Genomic DNA, 19,028 nt, shown 5'->3' on the forward strand with positions numbered 1-19,028 from the left:
TCAGCCCCGCTAGCTCATGCTGCCTATAAGGGTCCAGCCAGCCCCCGACAATATTTGCCACTGGAAGGCTCATCTCACCAGCTCCTGTAATTTTGTGGGGGTAAGTGCTGAGGGACCAGCTGACATGGTCCCTTCAGTTAGTTTCTGCCAGCCTCCTGGCTTTTAGTGAATCCCACAAACAGAACCCTTCACTCCGTGCAGGCCAGGACATGCTGCTGTCTGCAAACATGGTCCTCATTGCACTGCCATCATGTGGTGTGGTAGGGAAGGTGCTAGCCATTCGGTATGGAGTAGCAGGTCTTGACCTCCAGTTGCATGGTGCCCATGGGGGAGGGGTAGCTGCTCTGTAGAGATGTGAATTGTAGAAAAGAATTTTCTTGGCCTACATGTCCTGCATGACCTCCACAGCCCAGCCCTCCATGTGGTCTGCTGGGGGCTAGTACTTGTGGGGTATCTGATGTCATCATCCCAGAGTGCAATGCACCCATCGCCCCCGCCATTGGAAAACAAAGTCCTGGAGTAAGGAATTTTGCACCATTTTTCAGACAATTTTTAAGATAGTCTGCCCTAGATTGTGCCGCTGTACAGTGCTATCATGGATACTGAACAGCTGTTGCAAAGTGTGTAATGTCCACTACCCAATCTGTTGTGCAGCATTTTATTGTTGAAACTGAGTGGGATGATATTATAAATGTAGATGAATTGGGTGGTGATATGGAGAAACTGTGGAACAGGGACGCGGAGTTGCTGACTGCCCTGGATGCACTGCTTACAGTGGAGTGCCATTTCTGGAGACATGAAACCGGCACACTGTGGTAGGACCGCATTGTTTTAGAACAACCAGCAGTAGCTGTAGAACTTCCGCATGCACAAGGCCACTTTCATGGATCTTTGTGACTTGCTGCCCCCCACCCTGAAGCACAGCGATACCAAAATAAGATCTGCTTTAACAGTTCACAAGCGAATGGCCATTGCTCTGTGGAATTTTGCAATGCCTGACAGCTACTGGTCAGTGGGAAATCAGTTTGTGGTGGGAAGATCCACTATGGCTACGTCTACACGTGAAGCCTACATCGAAGTAGCCTATTTCGACGAATAACGTCTACACGTCCTCCAGGGCTGGCAACGTCAATGGTCAACTTCGACGTTGCGTGGCACCACATCGAAATAGGCGCTGCGAGGGTACGTCTACACGCCAAAGTACCACACATCGAAATAAGGGTGCCAGGCACAGCTGCAAACAGGGTCACAGGGAGGACTCAACAGCAAGCCGCTCCCTTAAAGGGCCCCTCCCAGACACAGTTGCACTAAACAACACAAGATACACAGAGCTGACAACTGGTTGCAGACCCTGTGCCTGCAGCATAAATCCCCAGCTGCCGCAGAAGCAGCCAGAAGCCCTGGGCTAAGGGCTGCTGCCCACGGTGACCATAGAGCCCCACAGGGGCTGGAGAGAGAGCATCTCTCAATCCCCCAGCTGATGGCCGCCATGGAGGACCCAGCAATTTCGACGTTGCGGGACGCGGATCGTCTACACGGTCCCTACTTCGACGTTGAACGTCGAAGTAGGGCGCTATTCCGATCCCCTCATGAGGTTAGCGACTTCGACGTCTCGCCGCCTAACGTCGAAGTTAACTTCGAAATAGCGCCCGAAGCGTGTAGCCGCGACGGGTGCTATTTCGAAGTTGGTGCCGCTACTTCGAAGTAGCGTGCACGTGTAGACACAGCTTATGTGGGCTGTGATGATGCAGGTAGCCAGTGCAAAAGACCGTGACTCTAGGAAATGTGCAGCACATAATGGACAGCTTTGCTGCCATAAGGTTACCTAACTGTGGTGGGGCAGTAGGTGGGACACTCATCCCTGTCCTGGTCCCGGACCAACTGGTCTCTGTTTACATAAACCACAAGGGGTACTTTTCAGTGGTATTGCAGGCTGTAGTAGATCACAAAGGTTATTTCACCAACATCTATGTTGGATGGTTGTGAAAGGTTCCTGATGCACACATCTTCAGAAATTCTGGTCTGTACAGAAAGCTCCAGGATGGGACTTTCTTCCCCGACCAGAAAATCAAGATTAGTGACGTGGAAGTGCCCATTGTGATATTGGGGACCCTGCTTATCCTTTGGTCCCTTAGCTCATGAAGCCATACACAGGCATCCTGGACAGGAGCCAGGAGAGCGTCAGCTATAGACTGAGCAAGTGCAGAATGGTGGTGGAATGCCTTTTACAAGCCAGGTTCCATTGTATTTTGAACAATTTGGACCTTTCCCAAGTCAGCATCCCCGCTGTGGTTGCAGCATGTTATATTCTGCATAATATTTGTGAATCAAAGGGGGAAAATTTCATGACCATCTAGGTTGTTGAGGCAGATGCCATGAGCAGGGCTTACGAAGAGCTGGACAACGGAACATTTGCAAATGCACACGCAGAAGCACCAGCAATCAGGGAGGCTGTGAAAAACACATTTATGAATGAGCACACAGCCACTTGAATCTGCTGTTCCTGTTGTGACACCACTCGCACCCCATGCAATATGTGCTTGACTTTCCTGAAAGCACCTGTAAGTGCACACCACAATATGTGAACCAATAAACGAGACTGTATTTTTCAAAAAATAAAAAAAAATTTAAAAATTCACAGTAGGGAAAGTTAAAGGGTTGTTTGGAAAAGAAAGGGAAAAGCAAAAGGCATCGCGGTTGGTGGAATGTGAGCCTTTTGCACTGGGGAGAAGTCGTGGTGGTGGAACAGGATGCTGTCCTCATTCTCAACCCTGGCGTTCGGGGACCCCGATGACAGGAGGATGAGGTATATTGAGGGGAGGCTGGGCAATAGGGTGTTGAGTCAGAGTCTGCATAATTAGTTCTGCGGTGGTGGGCATCCCTCCGCAGCTCCAGCATGGAATGCAGGATCTTGGTTTGCTCCCTGACAGCTATCAGGAGCTCTTGTGTCAAAATTTAGGTACACATTTTAAATATGACACAAAGCAAATACCCACAGAGTGAAGGGCTCTCTGTTTTACCATCACATCTTTAATTTCCAAGGCCACTTTTGACTTCTTAAGGATGACAGTGAAGCAATCTGCAGAGCACAGGCTATTTATGCAGATAGTTTCATTGTGAACATGGCAAGGTTTTGTGGGGAGAAAAAATTTTTCTCGTTGACTGAGTTCCTCATCAATCCTGTACAGGGGAAAACCCATTTAAAGTAGGGAAGACCCATGCTGGAAATGCAGTTGTCCAGGAGCAGGGTCCAAACAGCCTGGCAGCTGTGTGGCGGGGGATGCTGGGGCGGACGTGTGGTTCAATTCCACTGGCTTCATGGTGGCCTGGGGGTGGGGCAGGTCATCCCTGGAAACCGTAAAGCATGCAAAAAGGTTTCTTGGCAGCTCATCATCTATCCTGTACAAGGGGAAAGCCATTTAAAGCAGGGAAAGCCCACACTGGACATGCCAGTGTCCGGGAGCAGGGTCAGCACAACCTGGCAGCCACATGGATCCCATGTTTGATCCCACTGGCTGCATGGCAGGCTGGAGTGGGTGGGGAAATCATCCCTGGAAACTGTAATGTGTGCAAAAAAGTTTCTTGGCTTCTCATCAATCCTGTACAAGGGAAAAGACAGCAGCATGGTGGGAGGAGAGAAGGCCAGGAGAGCCTGCCAGCTGTGCATAGTGGGGAGATGGAGAGCCCACCAGCTGCAAGGTGCGGTCCTCAGAAATTGAAAAGGCAAAAGAGCAGTGTGAAAAACTCTAATCAAAATTCCCATGGTTCTTACAGGTTCCATAGAGACATCAGTCTCCGTAGAATAACTGAGACTAGTAAAGAAAATATGTTCTCACCGTGTGAGCACAAGTTTGGAAAATTCCTGGGTACCATAACTTCTTGTATTGATGAGGAGGGTACTGGTTCAAGGTCCAATGTGAAGAGCTCTGGACTTCCAGGATCAGCTTCCATGGGTGCCAGCTAAACATCAGTGGCCTCCTCTTCATCAGCCTTCTGCTCCTGCTCCTTCTGTCAGCTCACAACTTAGTCCTCAGGATGGTCTTCTAAAGAGTCTGTTAGCTTTAGGGCCTGGGGTTGGGTCACTCCCAAGAAGTCCGTCCAGGTGCTAGTAGTATCAGCACATCTTGGGAGATGACCCTAATCACCTGTTGAGTTCTTGGACTTTATGGTAGCTCTTCTGGAGCTCTTTTACTTTCATCCAGCATTGCTCATTGTCCCAAGTGTACCCTTTAGCAATCATAGCCTCTGAAATTTTCTTGTAAATGGTCTCATTGCATTTGCACACTCGCAGTCTGGTCATTACTGATTCTTCTCCCTACGCAGAAATGAGATCTGGGATCTCGTTGTTAGTCCATGCTGGAGCTCTTTTGTGATCCTGAGAACTCAGATCAGAGAAGAACTCTGAGTACTCTTGATAGATGGATGCGTTGGGTGGCTGAGGTGTGCTATCCATCCTTGTCAGCAAGAAAATGAATTAGAATTCCTGATACTATTCAAAATTGTGTGCTTCCTGTTACCTACTTCCTGCGCACCTGGAGAGCATTGGAGCTGAAAGTGGCCAGAAGAGACACCTGTGGGGGCATTGTGGGATACATGTGGGACTCCTCTGGAGGCCAGTAAAATTGATTTAAACTCGGATTAATAGCAGCATGGAAACACCTTGAATGAGTAAATTCAGACTTCCCATTAATCCCACTCGGGTGGTCTGAGTTAGAATATCAGCCGTACTGCCCCCTAATATCGAACTAATGGTATTTGCTGTGTGAACAGTCATGATTTAAAAGTGAGCTAAGTGCCTTAAAATCAAATTTATGCTGTAGGGTAGACAGAGCCTAAGTAATGAGAGTTAGGTCTTCCATATTTGAAAACTGGATTCTAGGCACATCTCTTAAAGAAGTTCTTGTTTATAGTCCCATATGTTAGCTCGCCCATAAAAGGACAGAATGCTAACTTGCCTCCTGTGGCTGTGTTCAGTAAAAGGGTTGTGAAGTATACAGAGTAGTTAACATCAGTCATGGAACAAGTGAGTCAAAGTCTGTTGGCTTCGACCTCAGGAGACAGCGAATTAACAGATGAAAACCTATTTTTTTAAAAAAGTCAGGAGTGAAGGCTAGGTTTAAAAACGCCTTTATAGAATGGTATTGAAGTTTGTGTGGTTGGTGTAGATAATTTTTATGATATTTTACTTCGTGTTTTTTCCTCTTACAGTGCTTGCACCTCCTCCACCATTGCCACCACCAATACAGGGATATGCCTTTAAACCTCCACCTCGACCTGATTTTGGGACTTCTGGAAGAACAATCAAACTACAGGCCAATTTTTTTGAAATGGACATTCCTAAAATTGATATCTACCATTATGAATTGGATATAAAGCCAGAGAAATGCCCTAGAAGAGTTAACCGGTAATAATATTATGCTTTGCATTTTCCCAGTTTTTATGTACATGGTTTTCCTCCATTTGCACTTTTAAAGAAGAGAAGCTTTTAGAAGCTAGATTCCTGTACCAGTTTTCACACAGGGCACTTGGGGACATGGATATCCTTGTTCATCAGATATTAACACATCTTTTCCATTGTATCCTGCTTTGTTTTATCCATCAACAAGCAATATTTCTGTTAATTTGGTTTCTCCAAGTCTTCCTATACCAATCCAAAAATCCCACCTGGCTTTTACCGTGGTGATAGTTTATTTTAAGTGACGTTTTCAGCCTTTGATCCACAATTGCTAGTGGCTTCGGCAAGCATAACTCCATTAGCTTGAGTGGAGTTATGCCAGTTAACACTGTGAATTTGACCATTGTTTTTTCACTGCTTAGTTCAGAACTAAGTAGAGTCAGGTAGCAAGCCCCTTAAAAGGGGAGGTGATATTACCAACAACTTGTTTTCCTGTCTTCACCTACTGACAGGGGGAAGTAAACCCATTTGTCTCTGCTGGTATAAGAGGACTTTGGAGAAACTAAATTATAACAGGTAAGAAATTACCTTATTTCATCGTCTTCTGTATTAATGGAAGATATGCAATTCCAAAAAGGGGAGAATAAATTTTGCACATTACTGGTGGCCTGGGAAACAAAAGAAATAGTATTTTTCAGTTCACTGGTTATAAAAATTGTGTCTCTATCATAGAAGTGCAATTTACAAATGTAGAATTATTTTTTTACATAACTGCACTCTTATTAGCCAGTATCTAACATTCATGGAATACAAATACCTGTTCTGTACAGTATCCTCCTGCTCTGTTTGAGTATTTTTATATGTAATTAAAAAAAAATAAATTGGTTTAACTTACAAATAATGTAAAAGGCTAAGATCATCACTATAGTAATTCCATTGGGCTAAGTTCTCTTCTTGCACTAGTGCAACTTTAGTGATTTGGTGGAGTTACATCTGTGTAAGAGAGTACTTAGGAGGAAAAATCTTATTGGCTGTTTGTTTAAAAATTATGCATTTTTATTAACTGATGTAATGGTGGTTACATCAGTGCAGATCTAGGCAAATTATGGGCACAACAGATAGTTGCTTACCAATATAATGTTGAATATATATGTTGGTTTGTCGAGATCTGCCACAACTTGTTAGTAGCCATCATGATGGGGAGATGGAGCCATTGTAAGAACTTGGGAGAAGAGAACTGATTTATGGAAATGAGGGTTCTATGTGCACTTTTCGTAATTCCATGTTATATCTGATTTCCCATTGCAGTGTGGGAAGAAAAATTGAATTACAACCCCAGTGACGTCTGAATTTTTTATTTCAAGCTCAAACAGAAAACTTAATTTGCCTACAGTTAAGATTGCTCAACTCCAAATCACACGAATATTGTAAAATATGATTAGGAGCTGAAGTTATGGAAATGCATAAGGCATAACATTTTAATAAGTGAATGTTATTAACCGTTAGAACGATATACCTAGTAATTTAGTTAAATCTCTGTTGTAGTATTTAAATCTAAAAGAATTTGTTTGGTAGGTATCAGAGTGGTTATCTTGATGCTGAACTTATTGAGTGAGGTTTTATTGCCTTTGTTATGGATGAGGTCAGACTTGATAAGTCATCTCTTCTTGCCTTAAAAAAATCTGAATTTATGAACTATCAAGAAAATCACTAATTAAGGCAATATTCTTCACACCACCTAAACACACTCAGACTTCTGTCATAGGGTTTCACACTGGCACATAACACTCTAGTATGTACCTTCTCGGTTAACTAGATTTTCAAGATGAAGTGGCTTAGGATTTCAAATTAAAAGATTTTGTAGCCTTGGTGATATCCTTTAGGAGATTTAAACCAGGGGGCTACAGTTACACTGAGGTTTCTATTTTGGGATACATTTGTATCCCAAAATAGAAACCCTGCACCCAAGTAGCAATAGCAGGCTATTTCAAGCGTGGTATTTTGTTTCTGCTGCCCCACGTTGTCAGAGGGATAGCAAGAAGTTCGAAATAGGCACTTATTTCAAACCTCGGTGCCATGTGGTTGGCACTGAGTTTAAAATGTGTTACTTGGAAATAACTTACGCAATTTGCACAAAGAAAATTGCATGAGTTAGTTCAAGATAGGCCTAGCCAGGATGTTTGGCATCTAAGAATAGAATAATTCCAACAGACTGAAAACTACACTACAAACTCATTTGCATATCTAACATATAAGCAACTACAATAAGCATTGAAGATTCCTCTGCATCACACAGTAATGCACAAACTATACTTTTGATCATATTTTAATTTATAGTCTTAATCGTTAAATGCTTGTGGTGCTACATAAAAAAGTACAAGGTCAGAGTCAAGACTATTATTTAAGTGTGATGAGGAGGAACTTGGTATATGCATTATGCACAACCCCCATATCTTTAGTCCACCTATTCCTCTCCTAAATTCCTCCTTTTCCCTTGCTGTTGTGCTGCCCAGCCTTTTGGTCTGGTTCTACATATAGGAGCAAAGGATGAGAGTAGTTTGTATTATATACATATTCTATCTGCATAGAATAAAATTCCAGTCACCAGCTGTCTCGTGGTGCTATAAACTTTCCAATGAGAAACCAGGATCAAATTTAATAGTCCCAAGAAATGAAACCCATTTGTTCTACGAAACTTTGTTTGCACAGAATCAACTTCCGTTGTATCCTCAGATGATTAAATGAATCTGATCTTTCATGTTGAGCCTCTTATAACTAAGAGTTATCGCCAGTAATTTTGTTTCCTCTTGATTACATAAACATATTGGGGTTCTTTCAGTATTCTGTTCAAATTATATGATAACTTAATTTTCTTTGTTTTCAGAGAAATAGTTGAGCATATGGTCCAGCACTTTAAAACACAGATCTTTGGGGATCGTAAACCAGTATTTGATGGAAGAAAAAACCTTTATACAGCTATGCCACTTCCTATTGGGAGGGATAAAGTAAGTTTACAAATAAGTTTCTGGCCAGAGGTTGTAATATAATGGCACCTCACGTTGTGATTTCAAACCTTTCAGATAACAAGTGATTTTATACTTCAAGTAAATCTCTAGACAAGATGAGAGTTCTTAGGACATTCTAACACAAAGTCCGCATAAAATAACTCACAGTGTGTCTGTGTTCTGAATTCCTGTATTGTGTATTTAGAATACAGGCTCTTCAGGTTAAGGCAAATCTTAATAATGACCCACATAATAATAGTGCTCAGAGGCTCCAGCCAAGATTAGGGCTTCATTGTGGTAGGCACGGTAAAACATCTCAATGAGAGAAGAGGTTGCTTATAGTCTATATAGACAGGGAGTGAGAAGAGAAACAGAGGTTTGGAGAGATTAAGCATGTTGCTCAGGGTCGCAGAGCTATGAGTAGAACTTGGGGCTTTCTGAGCACCAGTCCAGTGTTCTATATGCTAAACCGCACTGTCTCTTACAGTATGTTTGTACAGTACCTCACTCAACCATTACACAAATGCCTTCTACTTCAATATCAAATAGGCGTGCTACAGTAAAGGGATTATGTCCCTATCTTGTTGAACAGTTGTTACTAAACCCCAAAGTAATACCTAAGAAAAATATTAATTGAGGATATTAGATGCTCAGAGAGGAAACAACTGTTTTCATATTCGTTGCTTAAATTTTATATGTATTTACTTATCAGAATATCTCTCCCATGTGCCTATCAAATTTAATGCATGCAAGAATCTTTAACTTAAAATATTCTAAATAAATATAGTTCTATCTTCGAATACTATCGACATGGATTTGACAAGTCTTTTTGAAGCAAATACTGTAAAAGTATTTTTGCAATGGCAGTATTGTTCTACTCACATATTCTGTAGTTTCTGTTCTGTGACCAATAGATGTATGTGGAACTATGCATTCTACCAGAAAAGTAAATAGAAAATACCATACTCATGTATGGTGGATAAGCAGATGTGGGTGTTAAATCTGTGAGTACCTTGCCTTTTGATGTTTTTAACTGTTACTCAGCGTTTAATTAACGTAGATGTTTTGAATTTGACTTAAGTTTATATTGCATTCAAAATTTTTAAAAAAAATTGCTTCTGCTTAATGATAACATTTAAATGAACCCAATGACATTTTTTATCTCAAGTTAAGTTCTTCAGGGCAGACTATCATTTTACATGTTTGTGAAGGGGACTCCAACTCTTGATGTTTTAAATTCAAAAGTCTGTATGAAATGCTACATGGAGGAAACTGTGGCAGCAGTTCTTCAGCAGGAAACATATTTATCATCCATCTAAACTTGACATTCCTATGGGTGTCCTTTTCATAGAATCATAGAGGAGTAGGACTGGAAGGGACCTCGAGAGGCCATCGAGTCCAGCCCCCTGCCCTCATGGTAGCACTTTCTAGACCATCCCTGAAAGCCATCTATCTAACCTCTTCTTAAATATCTCCAGTGATGGAGATTCTACCACCTCCCTTGGCAATTCGTTCCAGTGTTTGATCACCCTGACAGTTAGGAACTTTTTCCTAATGTCCAACCTGAACCTCCCCTGCTGCAATTTCAGTCCATTGCCTCTTGTTCTATCCTCAAGAGGCAAGGAAGAACAAGTTCCCTCCCTCTGCCTTATGACACCCTTTTAGATACCTGAAAACTGCTATCATGTCCCCCCTCAATCTTCTCTTTTCCAAACTAAACAAGCCCAGTTCTTTCAGCCTTTCTTCATAGGTCATGTTCTCTAGACCTTTGATCATTCTCGTTGCTCTCCTCTGGACCCTCTCCAGTTTCTCCACATCCTTCCTGAACTGCGGTGCCCAGAACTGGATACAATACTCCAGCTGAGGCCTAACCAGCGCAGAGCAGAGCGGGAGAATGACTTCTCGTGTCTTGTTCACAACACACCTGTTAATGCATCCTAGAATCATGTTTGCTTTTTTTTGCAACAGCATCACACTGTTGACTGATATTTAGCTTGTAGTCCACTATAACCCCTAGATTCCTTTCTGCTGTACTCATTCCTAGGCAGTCCTTTCCCATTCTGTATGTGTGACACTGATTGTTCCTTCCTAAGTGGAGCCCTTTGCATTTGTCCTTATTCAACTTCATCCTGTTTACCTCAGCCCATTTCTCCAGTTTATCCAGATCCTTTTGAATTATGACCCTATCCTCCAAAGAAGTTCCAGGCCCCCCCCCAGCTTGGTATCACCTGCAAACTTAATAAGTGTACTTTCTATGTCAATATCTAAATCGTTAATGAAGATATTGAACAGAACTGGTCCTAAAACAGACCCCTGCGGAACCCCACTAGTTATATTTTTCCAGCAGGATTGAAAACCATTAATAACTATTCTCTGGGTACGGTTATCCAGCCAGTTGTTCACGCACCTTATAGTAGCCCCACCTAAGTTGTATTTGAGTAGCTTATTGATAAGTATATTATGTGAGACGGTGTCAAATGCTTTACTGAAGTCTAGGTATACCACATCCACCGCTTCTCCCTTATCCACAAGGCTCGTTATTCTATCAAAGAAAGCTATTAGATTGGTTTGACATGATCTGTTTTTAACAAAACCATGCTGGCTGTTCCCTATCACCTTACCACCTTCCAAATGCTTGCACATGATTTGTTTAATTACCTGCTCCATTATCTTTCCTGGCACAGAAGTTAAGCTGACTGGCCTGTAGTTTCCCGGGTTATAAATTCTTGTTCCCCTTTTTATAAATGGGTACTATATTTGCCCTTTTCCAGTCTTCTGGAATCTCTCCTGTCTCCCACGATTTTCGAAAAATGATTGCTAAAGGCTCAGATACCTGTTCTATCAGTTCCTTGAGGATTCTAGGATGCATTTCATCAGGCCCTGGTGATTTGCAGACATCTAATTTTTCTAAGTAAATTTTAATTTGTTCTTTTCTTATTTCAACTTCTAAACCGACCCCTTTTTCACTAGCATTCTCTATGTCAGGCATTCCTTCAGATTTCTCAGTGAAGACCGAAACAAAGAAATCATTAAACATCTCTGCCATTTCCAAATTCCCTGTTACTGTTTCTCCCTCCTCACTGACCAATGGCCCTACCCTCTCCTTGGTCTTCCTCTTGTTACCAATGTATTTGTAAAAAACCTTCTTGTTTCCCTTTATGCTTGTAGCTAGTTTGAGCTCATTTTGTGCCTTAGCCTTTCTAATCTTGCTCGTGTATGCTCGTGATGTTTGCCTATATTCGTCCTTTGTAATTTGTCCTAGTTTCCATTTCTTATACGATTCCTTTTTTAGTTTGAGATCATGCAAGATCGCCTGGTTAAGCCAAGGCAGTCTTTTGCCATGTTTTCTATCTTTCCTACGCAGCGGGATGGCTTGCTTTTGGGCCCTTAATAATGTCCCTTTGAAAAACTGCCAACTCTCCTCAGCCGTTTTTCCCCTCAGTTTAGCTTCCCATGGGACCTTATCTACCGGCTGTCTGAGTTTACCAAAATCTGCCTTCCTGAAATCCATTATCTCTATTGTACTGTTTTCCCTTCTACCCTTCCTTAGAATTGTGAACTCTATGATTTCATGAGTTCAACTGTATAGGAGTTGAGGGTGGACTTGGCGTTCTGGGTAGATGACACTCCTCTCAAAATAGAGAGAGCCTTAATTGCGGCTGCCAGGCAGAGACACAGCAGGCAGATTCTCAGAATTCTTGCTCTACCTTTCCCTAGAGCATACATTTGCAAAAATTGACCCCAGTTTCCTATTTTGGAACTTGAATTCCAGTGTTTGGGTTAAGGCGAATACTTGAATTAAAATTTGGAGGAAGTTTCCAGATACGAGAGGTATACCTGGTCCTTTGTGGCCCCTCACTGATAGCCCAGCAATCTTATTGTGTCACTGTCCACCCTACCTCACTCCTCCAGGAAGTAGCAAAGATGGATCCTTAAGGCCTACCTAGGAACACAGCAGAGAAACATAAAATCAGGGTCCAGTAGGATCAGATAAGAACTGCAAGGCCTGAGGTGATCAGTTTCTGGGTGGGATGTGGAACCGGAAGGGTGTGCTGCTCTGGTAACAGGAGTTTAACTGCTTATCAATACTGGACCCAAAAGAGAGAGAACCTGTGATCTCTGTCCTTAAGATAGTGCCTGGAACTAAAGTGACTGGACGAGAATGGGCCAAGGGAAGCAGTTGCAACTGATTGATGGAATTAAAGGAAGCAGTATTTGGCTGCTGTTTATAGGGAACTGCAACAATTAGTGGGCTTGGGGGAAGCAGACTAAACTGTGAGAACAGGACAAGGCTTGTTCAGAAGCCCAAGTGAAGGGTGGCGGTAAAAGAGCCCTTCGCTGGAATTGAAAACCTTGCTGAGAGCTAACAGTTTACTGAACTCTTGGCTACACCAGCAGGTGTTCATTCACTTCAATTTTGTGAGTTGGCTGGAGGGAAGACACTAGAAACCTCTTTGACAAGATTGACAACACAGAGGGAGCAACAGGAGCAAGAAGAGTCCTGTAAAATCACAGCCAGCCTCTAAGAGGCACTTACAAGAAGTGAGTGCCCCCTGTTTCTCCAGGGTTTTACCCCGCAACTAACTCCGGCTGTATGATTTACAGCAGTAACTCCCTCTATGGTAAGTGAAAATGGATAACACAGAGGGAGTTATTGCTGTGAATCAAACAGCTGGAATAAGTTTAACCCCAGTAACTGATGGTTTATAAAGGGCAAATAGTAGAATGTTTTAATCATATTCAGTGTGTGCTTTCTTAGCAAAGTTGTTTTATGTATATAATTACTCACAATTGGACAGAAGCCTTAAATTAACTCTACTTTTCCTCTCAACAAAGAGAAAGGTGAGGATCAAGGCAGAATTGAGGGAGTCTTTTCCTTAACATTTCTTATAACATGTAAAATTTTGTCTATAGTAGAAAAATTGTACCAGGGTAAATAAATTGATTTATTTACCCTGGAAGAATTCTCTATTATAAACAAACATGAAAGTTTAAATAATTCTTAATTTCCTTCATAAAACTAAATCTGTGTATCACATGCAGGGTGTATGTCTACACTACCAAAGTAAGCTGGTTTTATTTAATTTGACTTTGTGTATCTGAATTAACAAATATGATTTTTACATGTCCCCAATGGGTGGCTGTAGTTGACAGCACCTCCTCACTGCCAGGGGTTGCATCTACTTAAAGTGATGCACTGTGGGTAACTATCCCACAGTCCCTTACAGCAGATGGAAGTTCTGGTCTAGGGTCCCAGTGCCTCATAGGATGAAAATGTTGCAAGTCAGGGGTGGTGAACCTATGACCCATGGTCTGGATATGGCCCTCAGCTTACCTGGATCCAGCCCCAAGGCTAGGGTCTCCACGACCTCCCCCTCTTCCTCCAAGCACTGGTCCATTGCAAGGTATTGGGGGTGTGGAGCCCCAAGCCTTGTAAGCTGATGTCAGGCAAACTGGGGCTGGATCCAGCCCATGGGCTCTGCCTAGCAGAAGGAAGAAGAAGCTCTGCATGCTGCCATAACTCCTCCACTCCCAGCTGGGAGAACAGCAGTGCTGAGAAGCATTGCCTTCATAGGCTATTTCCTGCTTCTCTGATTGGCAAGAATTGCAGCCAATCAGAGCAGCGGGGTGTGGTGCCTGGGAGCAACAGGAGACAGAGACATGTACCACCAGGGAGCTGCATGGGTAAGCACCCCCTCCACACTCCCATTACCCAGATCCCTGCTCCTGCATCACCCTCCCACCCAGATCTCGGTCCATTTCTGCACCCTCCTTCCTTCCCATGCCCCAAACCCACTTCCTGGAAGGTCCCTCTCATGCCCATCCCTCCTTTTTGGCCCTACCCCAGAGCTTAGGGGAGTCCACAAATTCTACTGGCCCTGCCCTAGGCTCTGGGGCTGGTGTGCAATGGGAATAAGGGGGATGCCTTTTGTTTGTTTGTTTCAGTTGGGCACCCCACCAGTGAAGCTTGGTTTTGTTTGTTTGCTTCTTGCTTGTGTGGCCTCTGACTGATTTTTTTTTTTTTTTTCCTGTGGATCAGTGATCCCCAACTCAAAAAAGATTCCTCTGCCCCCAATATTAGGTGGTTATGAGTGCCTGTCATCCTCCCAGGTCTGTAGCGAAGAACCAGAGTGACTATTTGGTAGCCTTGTCTAAGCTCCTTTATTTTTAAGTGGCATTGTTGCGTTTATCTGGGGTTATCCTTATCTACCATGCCCTGTATGATTTGGGCATAGATATCAGTATTTCTTTTCTTGGTTCAGCGCTCCACCTGCATGAGCTCTTCTCTTTACCTCCCAGAATCAGGTACAGTGTCTCTCCTGAGTGATCTCTGCCAGAGTGAGTTTATGCCTGGGCATTTATGTGGAGTTGTGCTGGTGAGCTCTCCACACTGCTCCAACAGGGAATAGCCATTCAGAAGTTCCCTGGGTTTTTCCTGGTTGCTTGGCTAATGAGCATTGGCGTTAAAGTGCTTACCAGAGCATCAGACTGGAGCACTCTGCTCACCTGGAGGCCAGCGGGAGGGGTGGGGGAGTGGTGTGTGTCCGCATGCCGAGATCTGTCTTCCAGGGATTGATATTTGTTGCATGTGTGAAGATGCAGCAAATTCAATCTCTCTGAGCTTGGATGTCGACCCTGGTACTCCACTGTGACGTGCGGAGTGAGTGACATCAGCACAAGCCCAAAGATCCATGACTGACACTAGGAAAGAAAGTCAATTCTATTATGTCGATTCTAGCTACGCAAATGGCCTGGGTGGAAACGCATATCTGAGATCGACTTTCATGCTTAGTGTAGACCAGACTTCATTGTTTACAGTGCCCTTAATTTGAGGCATGAATGTCAAGTCTGACATTACTCCACTCATTCAGGTGGAGTTCAGGGGTCGATTTTTAAAAGCCCTTTTGGTTGACAGGAGGGATTTAGCAGTGTAATCACACACTAAGCTAAATTGGTTTAAGTTCATTTAAAACCTATTGGTGTGTGTATTAAGTGTTTGCTCCAGAATAATTAGATTGGGTATATATGTGCCTATGTGGTTTTTTAAACATTAGTTTTCGTAATATAAAGAGTACCTTTGTTTTTGTACTGTATATGGGGAGGTAGCAAGACTGTCATACTTGAAAATACATCTACGCTCATCCTGGAGAGTTAGCTATCAAATAGTTCTTCTTTGAATTATGGTTCCTGTGTACATCCCATGCATTGCTATGCATGTACACCATTTGCCTGAGTCAGATAATTCTTCAAAGCAGCGCATGTTGGCCTGCACCAGCTCTCCTTGGGCTCCTAACTGAGGGTATAGGAAGCATGTTGGGCTGAAGACTTCTCTAATTCCTTCTTACTGCCCTTTGGCTTGAGTCAGAATCACGTCATGCTTTGTTCTGTTTTGTAGCTTGTAAAGAAAAAAAATATTTGTTTGTAGTTATATCTGAGCTTAGTAGGTAGTGTTTTTATAGTTGGCTAAAGTATTTAATTTCCCAGGGTTGGGGAACCCTTTTGTAGCTTTGGATGACTCAGAGAATCCTGGGTTTCAAAATTTGCATCTGTTGCCCCTTTCCGTCAAGAAGCCTGGGAACTTCACCTGTGAAAGGATCTGATGAAGAATGCTATGGGGCCTCTCTCTCATGTATTTGGCCTCAAGTGACGAGCAGTTCCCCACAAAGCATATGCCTTAAAGCAGAGAACTCAATGTTTAAGCCTTCTAGGGCTTCCCATGAGAATAGAGGACACTCTCATGGGTGCAAGAACAGATCCTCTTGGAGTATTGTCTGTAAGAAACATGCTTCCTCCCTGAGCCTGTCCAGATTGGTGATGCATTATGTATGTAACTTAAGGAAATAGTTCTGCTGAAAACACTACACACAGATGAACTGAGACCTTCAGACTTGACTTCTGGAGTCCCTCAGACATCAGGGTGAATGGAGGTATTGTCTCCACATTTTTTCTGGCCCCATCCTCCTAAGTAATGCCCTTATTTTGGATGTAGGGTCTGTATCAGTATTCCAGGAGCAGTCTCATTTCCAGCTTCCTGACAGGAGAACCCAGTACATCCAGCACCACTGGTACCGATACAACTCCTCTCCAACTTACATGAATCAGAGGAGATGGCTGCCTTGGTGCTTCCAAGGAGACATTTGAGCCTCAACATGCAGTCAACAGATTACACTCATCATGTCTCCAGATGTGACATACGTGCCCATGCTACCCGGAAACTGCTGGTATCAGTTCCCATGGGGTTTCCTGTGAGTGACAGAACCCTCTTTCTGGCTATAGAGGAATCCATGGGCTTCTTATGGCAGGTGTCTGGACCCTTTTCAGATGTTGTGCCACTCCTCTCCTGCTTGCCAAACAGCTCCATTGATATATAAGGAGGAAGAGCTGGAATCAGATCTGCATGTACCAACGTTTCTGAGGGGTGTCTCTTCATCTTCCTCAGGCAACGTAGGAATAGCCATACTACGTCAGATCAGAGGTACATTTAGTTCACTATCCTGTCTTCTGACGGTGATCAATGCTAGGTTTCCCAGAGGAATGAACAGAACAGGTAGTCCCTCCCATGTCACCATTCCCAGCTTCTAATAGAGGCTAGGGACGCCATTCCTCCCCTTCCTGGCTAATAGCCATTGATAGACCTATCGTTCATGAATTTATCTACCTTTTTTCTTTTTTTCTTTTAAGTCCTGGTCTTCACAATATCCTCTTGCAAGGAGTTCACAGGCTGACTGAGTGTTGCGTGAATAAATGCTTCCTTTTGTTTCTTTTAAACTTGTTTCTTTAAAATCTGCTCACTATTAAATTCAATGGAGTCACTCCTTAGCCTTTTTCAACACATGATCACTGTCAGTATCAAGACCTGTTGCAAAGACTTGCCAGTGATCTTTCCCACTGGATGAGGTCCTGGACTCTCAACACTGGATCCCAGATACTTTTAGTTGCAGGGATCAAGTAAGATGACAATTCCAGTCAAGAAGGTTGTACTAGAACCGGCCAGAGTGATAGGGCACTATCCAGAATCATGTGCCCCTACACGAAAAAGAGTGAGACACAAAATTCTGATCGTGCCAAAGAAGCTAATTTTTATTCTTCATCTTGCCCCACACTTGCTGGCTGTATAGGTGGCTACAGAGAGAGCCTCTTCCCATATAAGTCAACCAGTCTACCTGTCCTCCTCCTTTTTCAAACCAAACAGCAACCAGCAGGAGGCAGCACTGCATTCCTTGGACATCAGGTAAATATTAACATTTTATGTGGACAGAATTAAACTCAGCTGTTCACCAGCATTACTCTTATCAAAGATTGGCAGAAACATTAAAAGGTATGGCTGTTCCTAAAAGTCTTTCCAAGTGGATCTCTCAGGGCATACACTCTTTTACTGTCTATACAACAGACAACCTCTTGGAAGTTGAGCACATTCCACCTGCTGTCCTGCCACATCAGTTTCCTTTTTCAACAATGTTCCAAATTGCTCATGTACAAAGCAGCCACATAGACATGTGCAGATACTTTTAGTCACTTCTACATGGTTAGTCATAACATAGCATCAGATGCCTTATTAAGACACTGTCCTGTAATCGGCATTAATTGCCACTCCAAAGTTCCAGCCTTCTGCATAGGGACACTGCCTTATAGTCACATACATTGGATCACCTATAAACATACAGCTTGAAGAAGAGGTTGCTCATCCTGTACATTAATTGAGGTTCTTTGAGATGTGGGCTATATTTAAAATTTAGGTCAATATAAATGTCACTTATGGATGCGAACAATCCACCACAGTGCTTCTCAACCTTTTTTTTTTAATAATAAAGAAACCCCTTTTAAAAAAAAAAAAAAAAGTACCCCCAGACTTTTCTCGCACACCCTCAAGGGTACACATAACACCGGTTGAGAAACATGGTCCCAAGGTAATCTGAGATATTGAAACAAGTGCCATTCAATCTGTCCAGATTGTACCCTTTTCAGGAGTCAGATTTGTTTTGCATGCGACCAAGTTACACCTCACTTAAAAACTGCTTACAAAACCATGCACAAATGTCACAGAAGACTACTACTGGAAATTTGTTGTCTTTCTTCCATTTTATTATCATATAAATGACTTGGAATAGAAATAGTTTGCTTACATTTCAGTGTAAGGCATATGAAGCAGTAGAAGCAAGTCATTGTCTGAATAAACTTTTACATTTTATTGATTTTTACTATTGTTTTTAGGTAGCCTGTTGTAAAACTAGGCAACTATCTAGATGAGTTGATGTACCCCCCAGGAAGACCTCATGTACCCCTGGTTGAGAAACACTAGTCTACCACACCCAGAAACACTATAGCTATGCTGACTTAGCCCCAGTGTAAATACAGTTAGGTAGATAGGAAAATGCTTCCCTTACTCTATCAGAGAAGTAGCTGTGTTCGTCTGTATCTTCAAAAACAACAAAAAGTCCTTATATAAACTGGCACCATATAAACTAACATATATTTTGGAGCATAAGCTTTCGTGGGCAAAGACAAAGTGGGTCTTTGCCCACGAAAGCTTATGTTCCAAAATATCGCTTAGTCTAGTTACTGTCGCTCAGGAGGCAGTATTTGTATGGTGATAGAAAAACCCTTTTAGTTGCTGTTGCCGGCATCTT

The 19,028-nt window shown here is 42.8% G+C and overlaps 1 protein-coding gene across 3 annotated transcripts in view; it reads left to right on the forward strand.

Moving 5' to 3' along the window:
- The window catches only part of AGO2 (argonaute RISC catalytic component 2), a 120,666-nt gene that overhangs the window by 45,455 nt on the left and 56,183 nt on the right, over positions 1-19,028 (forward strand). Inside the window, exons 1-3 of one of the 3 annotated variants that reach the window (XM_074986614.1) lie at positions 5,321-5,404; positions 5,908-5,971; positions 8,280-8,400. In XM_074986614.1, coding sequence (XP_074842715.1) covers positions 8,296-8,400 — 105 coding nt within the window. In that variant the 5' untranslated portion in view covers positions 5,321-5,404; positions 5,908-5,971; positions 8,280-8,295. Of the gene's footprint in view, positions 1-5,208; positions 5,405-5,907; positions 5,972-8,279; positions 8,401-19,028 lie in introns of those variants that run through there. The other 2 variants (XM_074986613.1, XM_074986615.1) reach the window with 2 other exon arrangements.

This window comes from Carettochelys insculpta, chromosome 2, assembly GCF_033958435.1.
Source record: "Carettochelys insculpta isolate YL-2023 chromosome 2, ASM3395843v1, whole genome shotgun sequence".
NCBI lineage: Eukaryota > Metazoa > Chordata > Testudines > Carettochelyidae > Carettochelys > Carettochelys insculpta.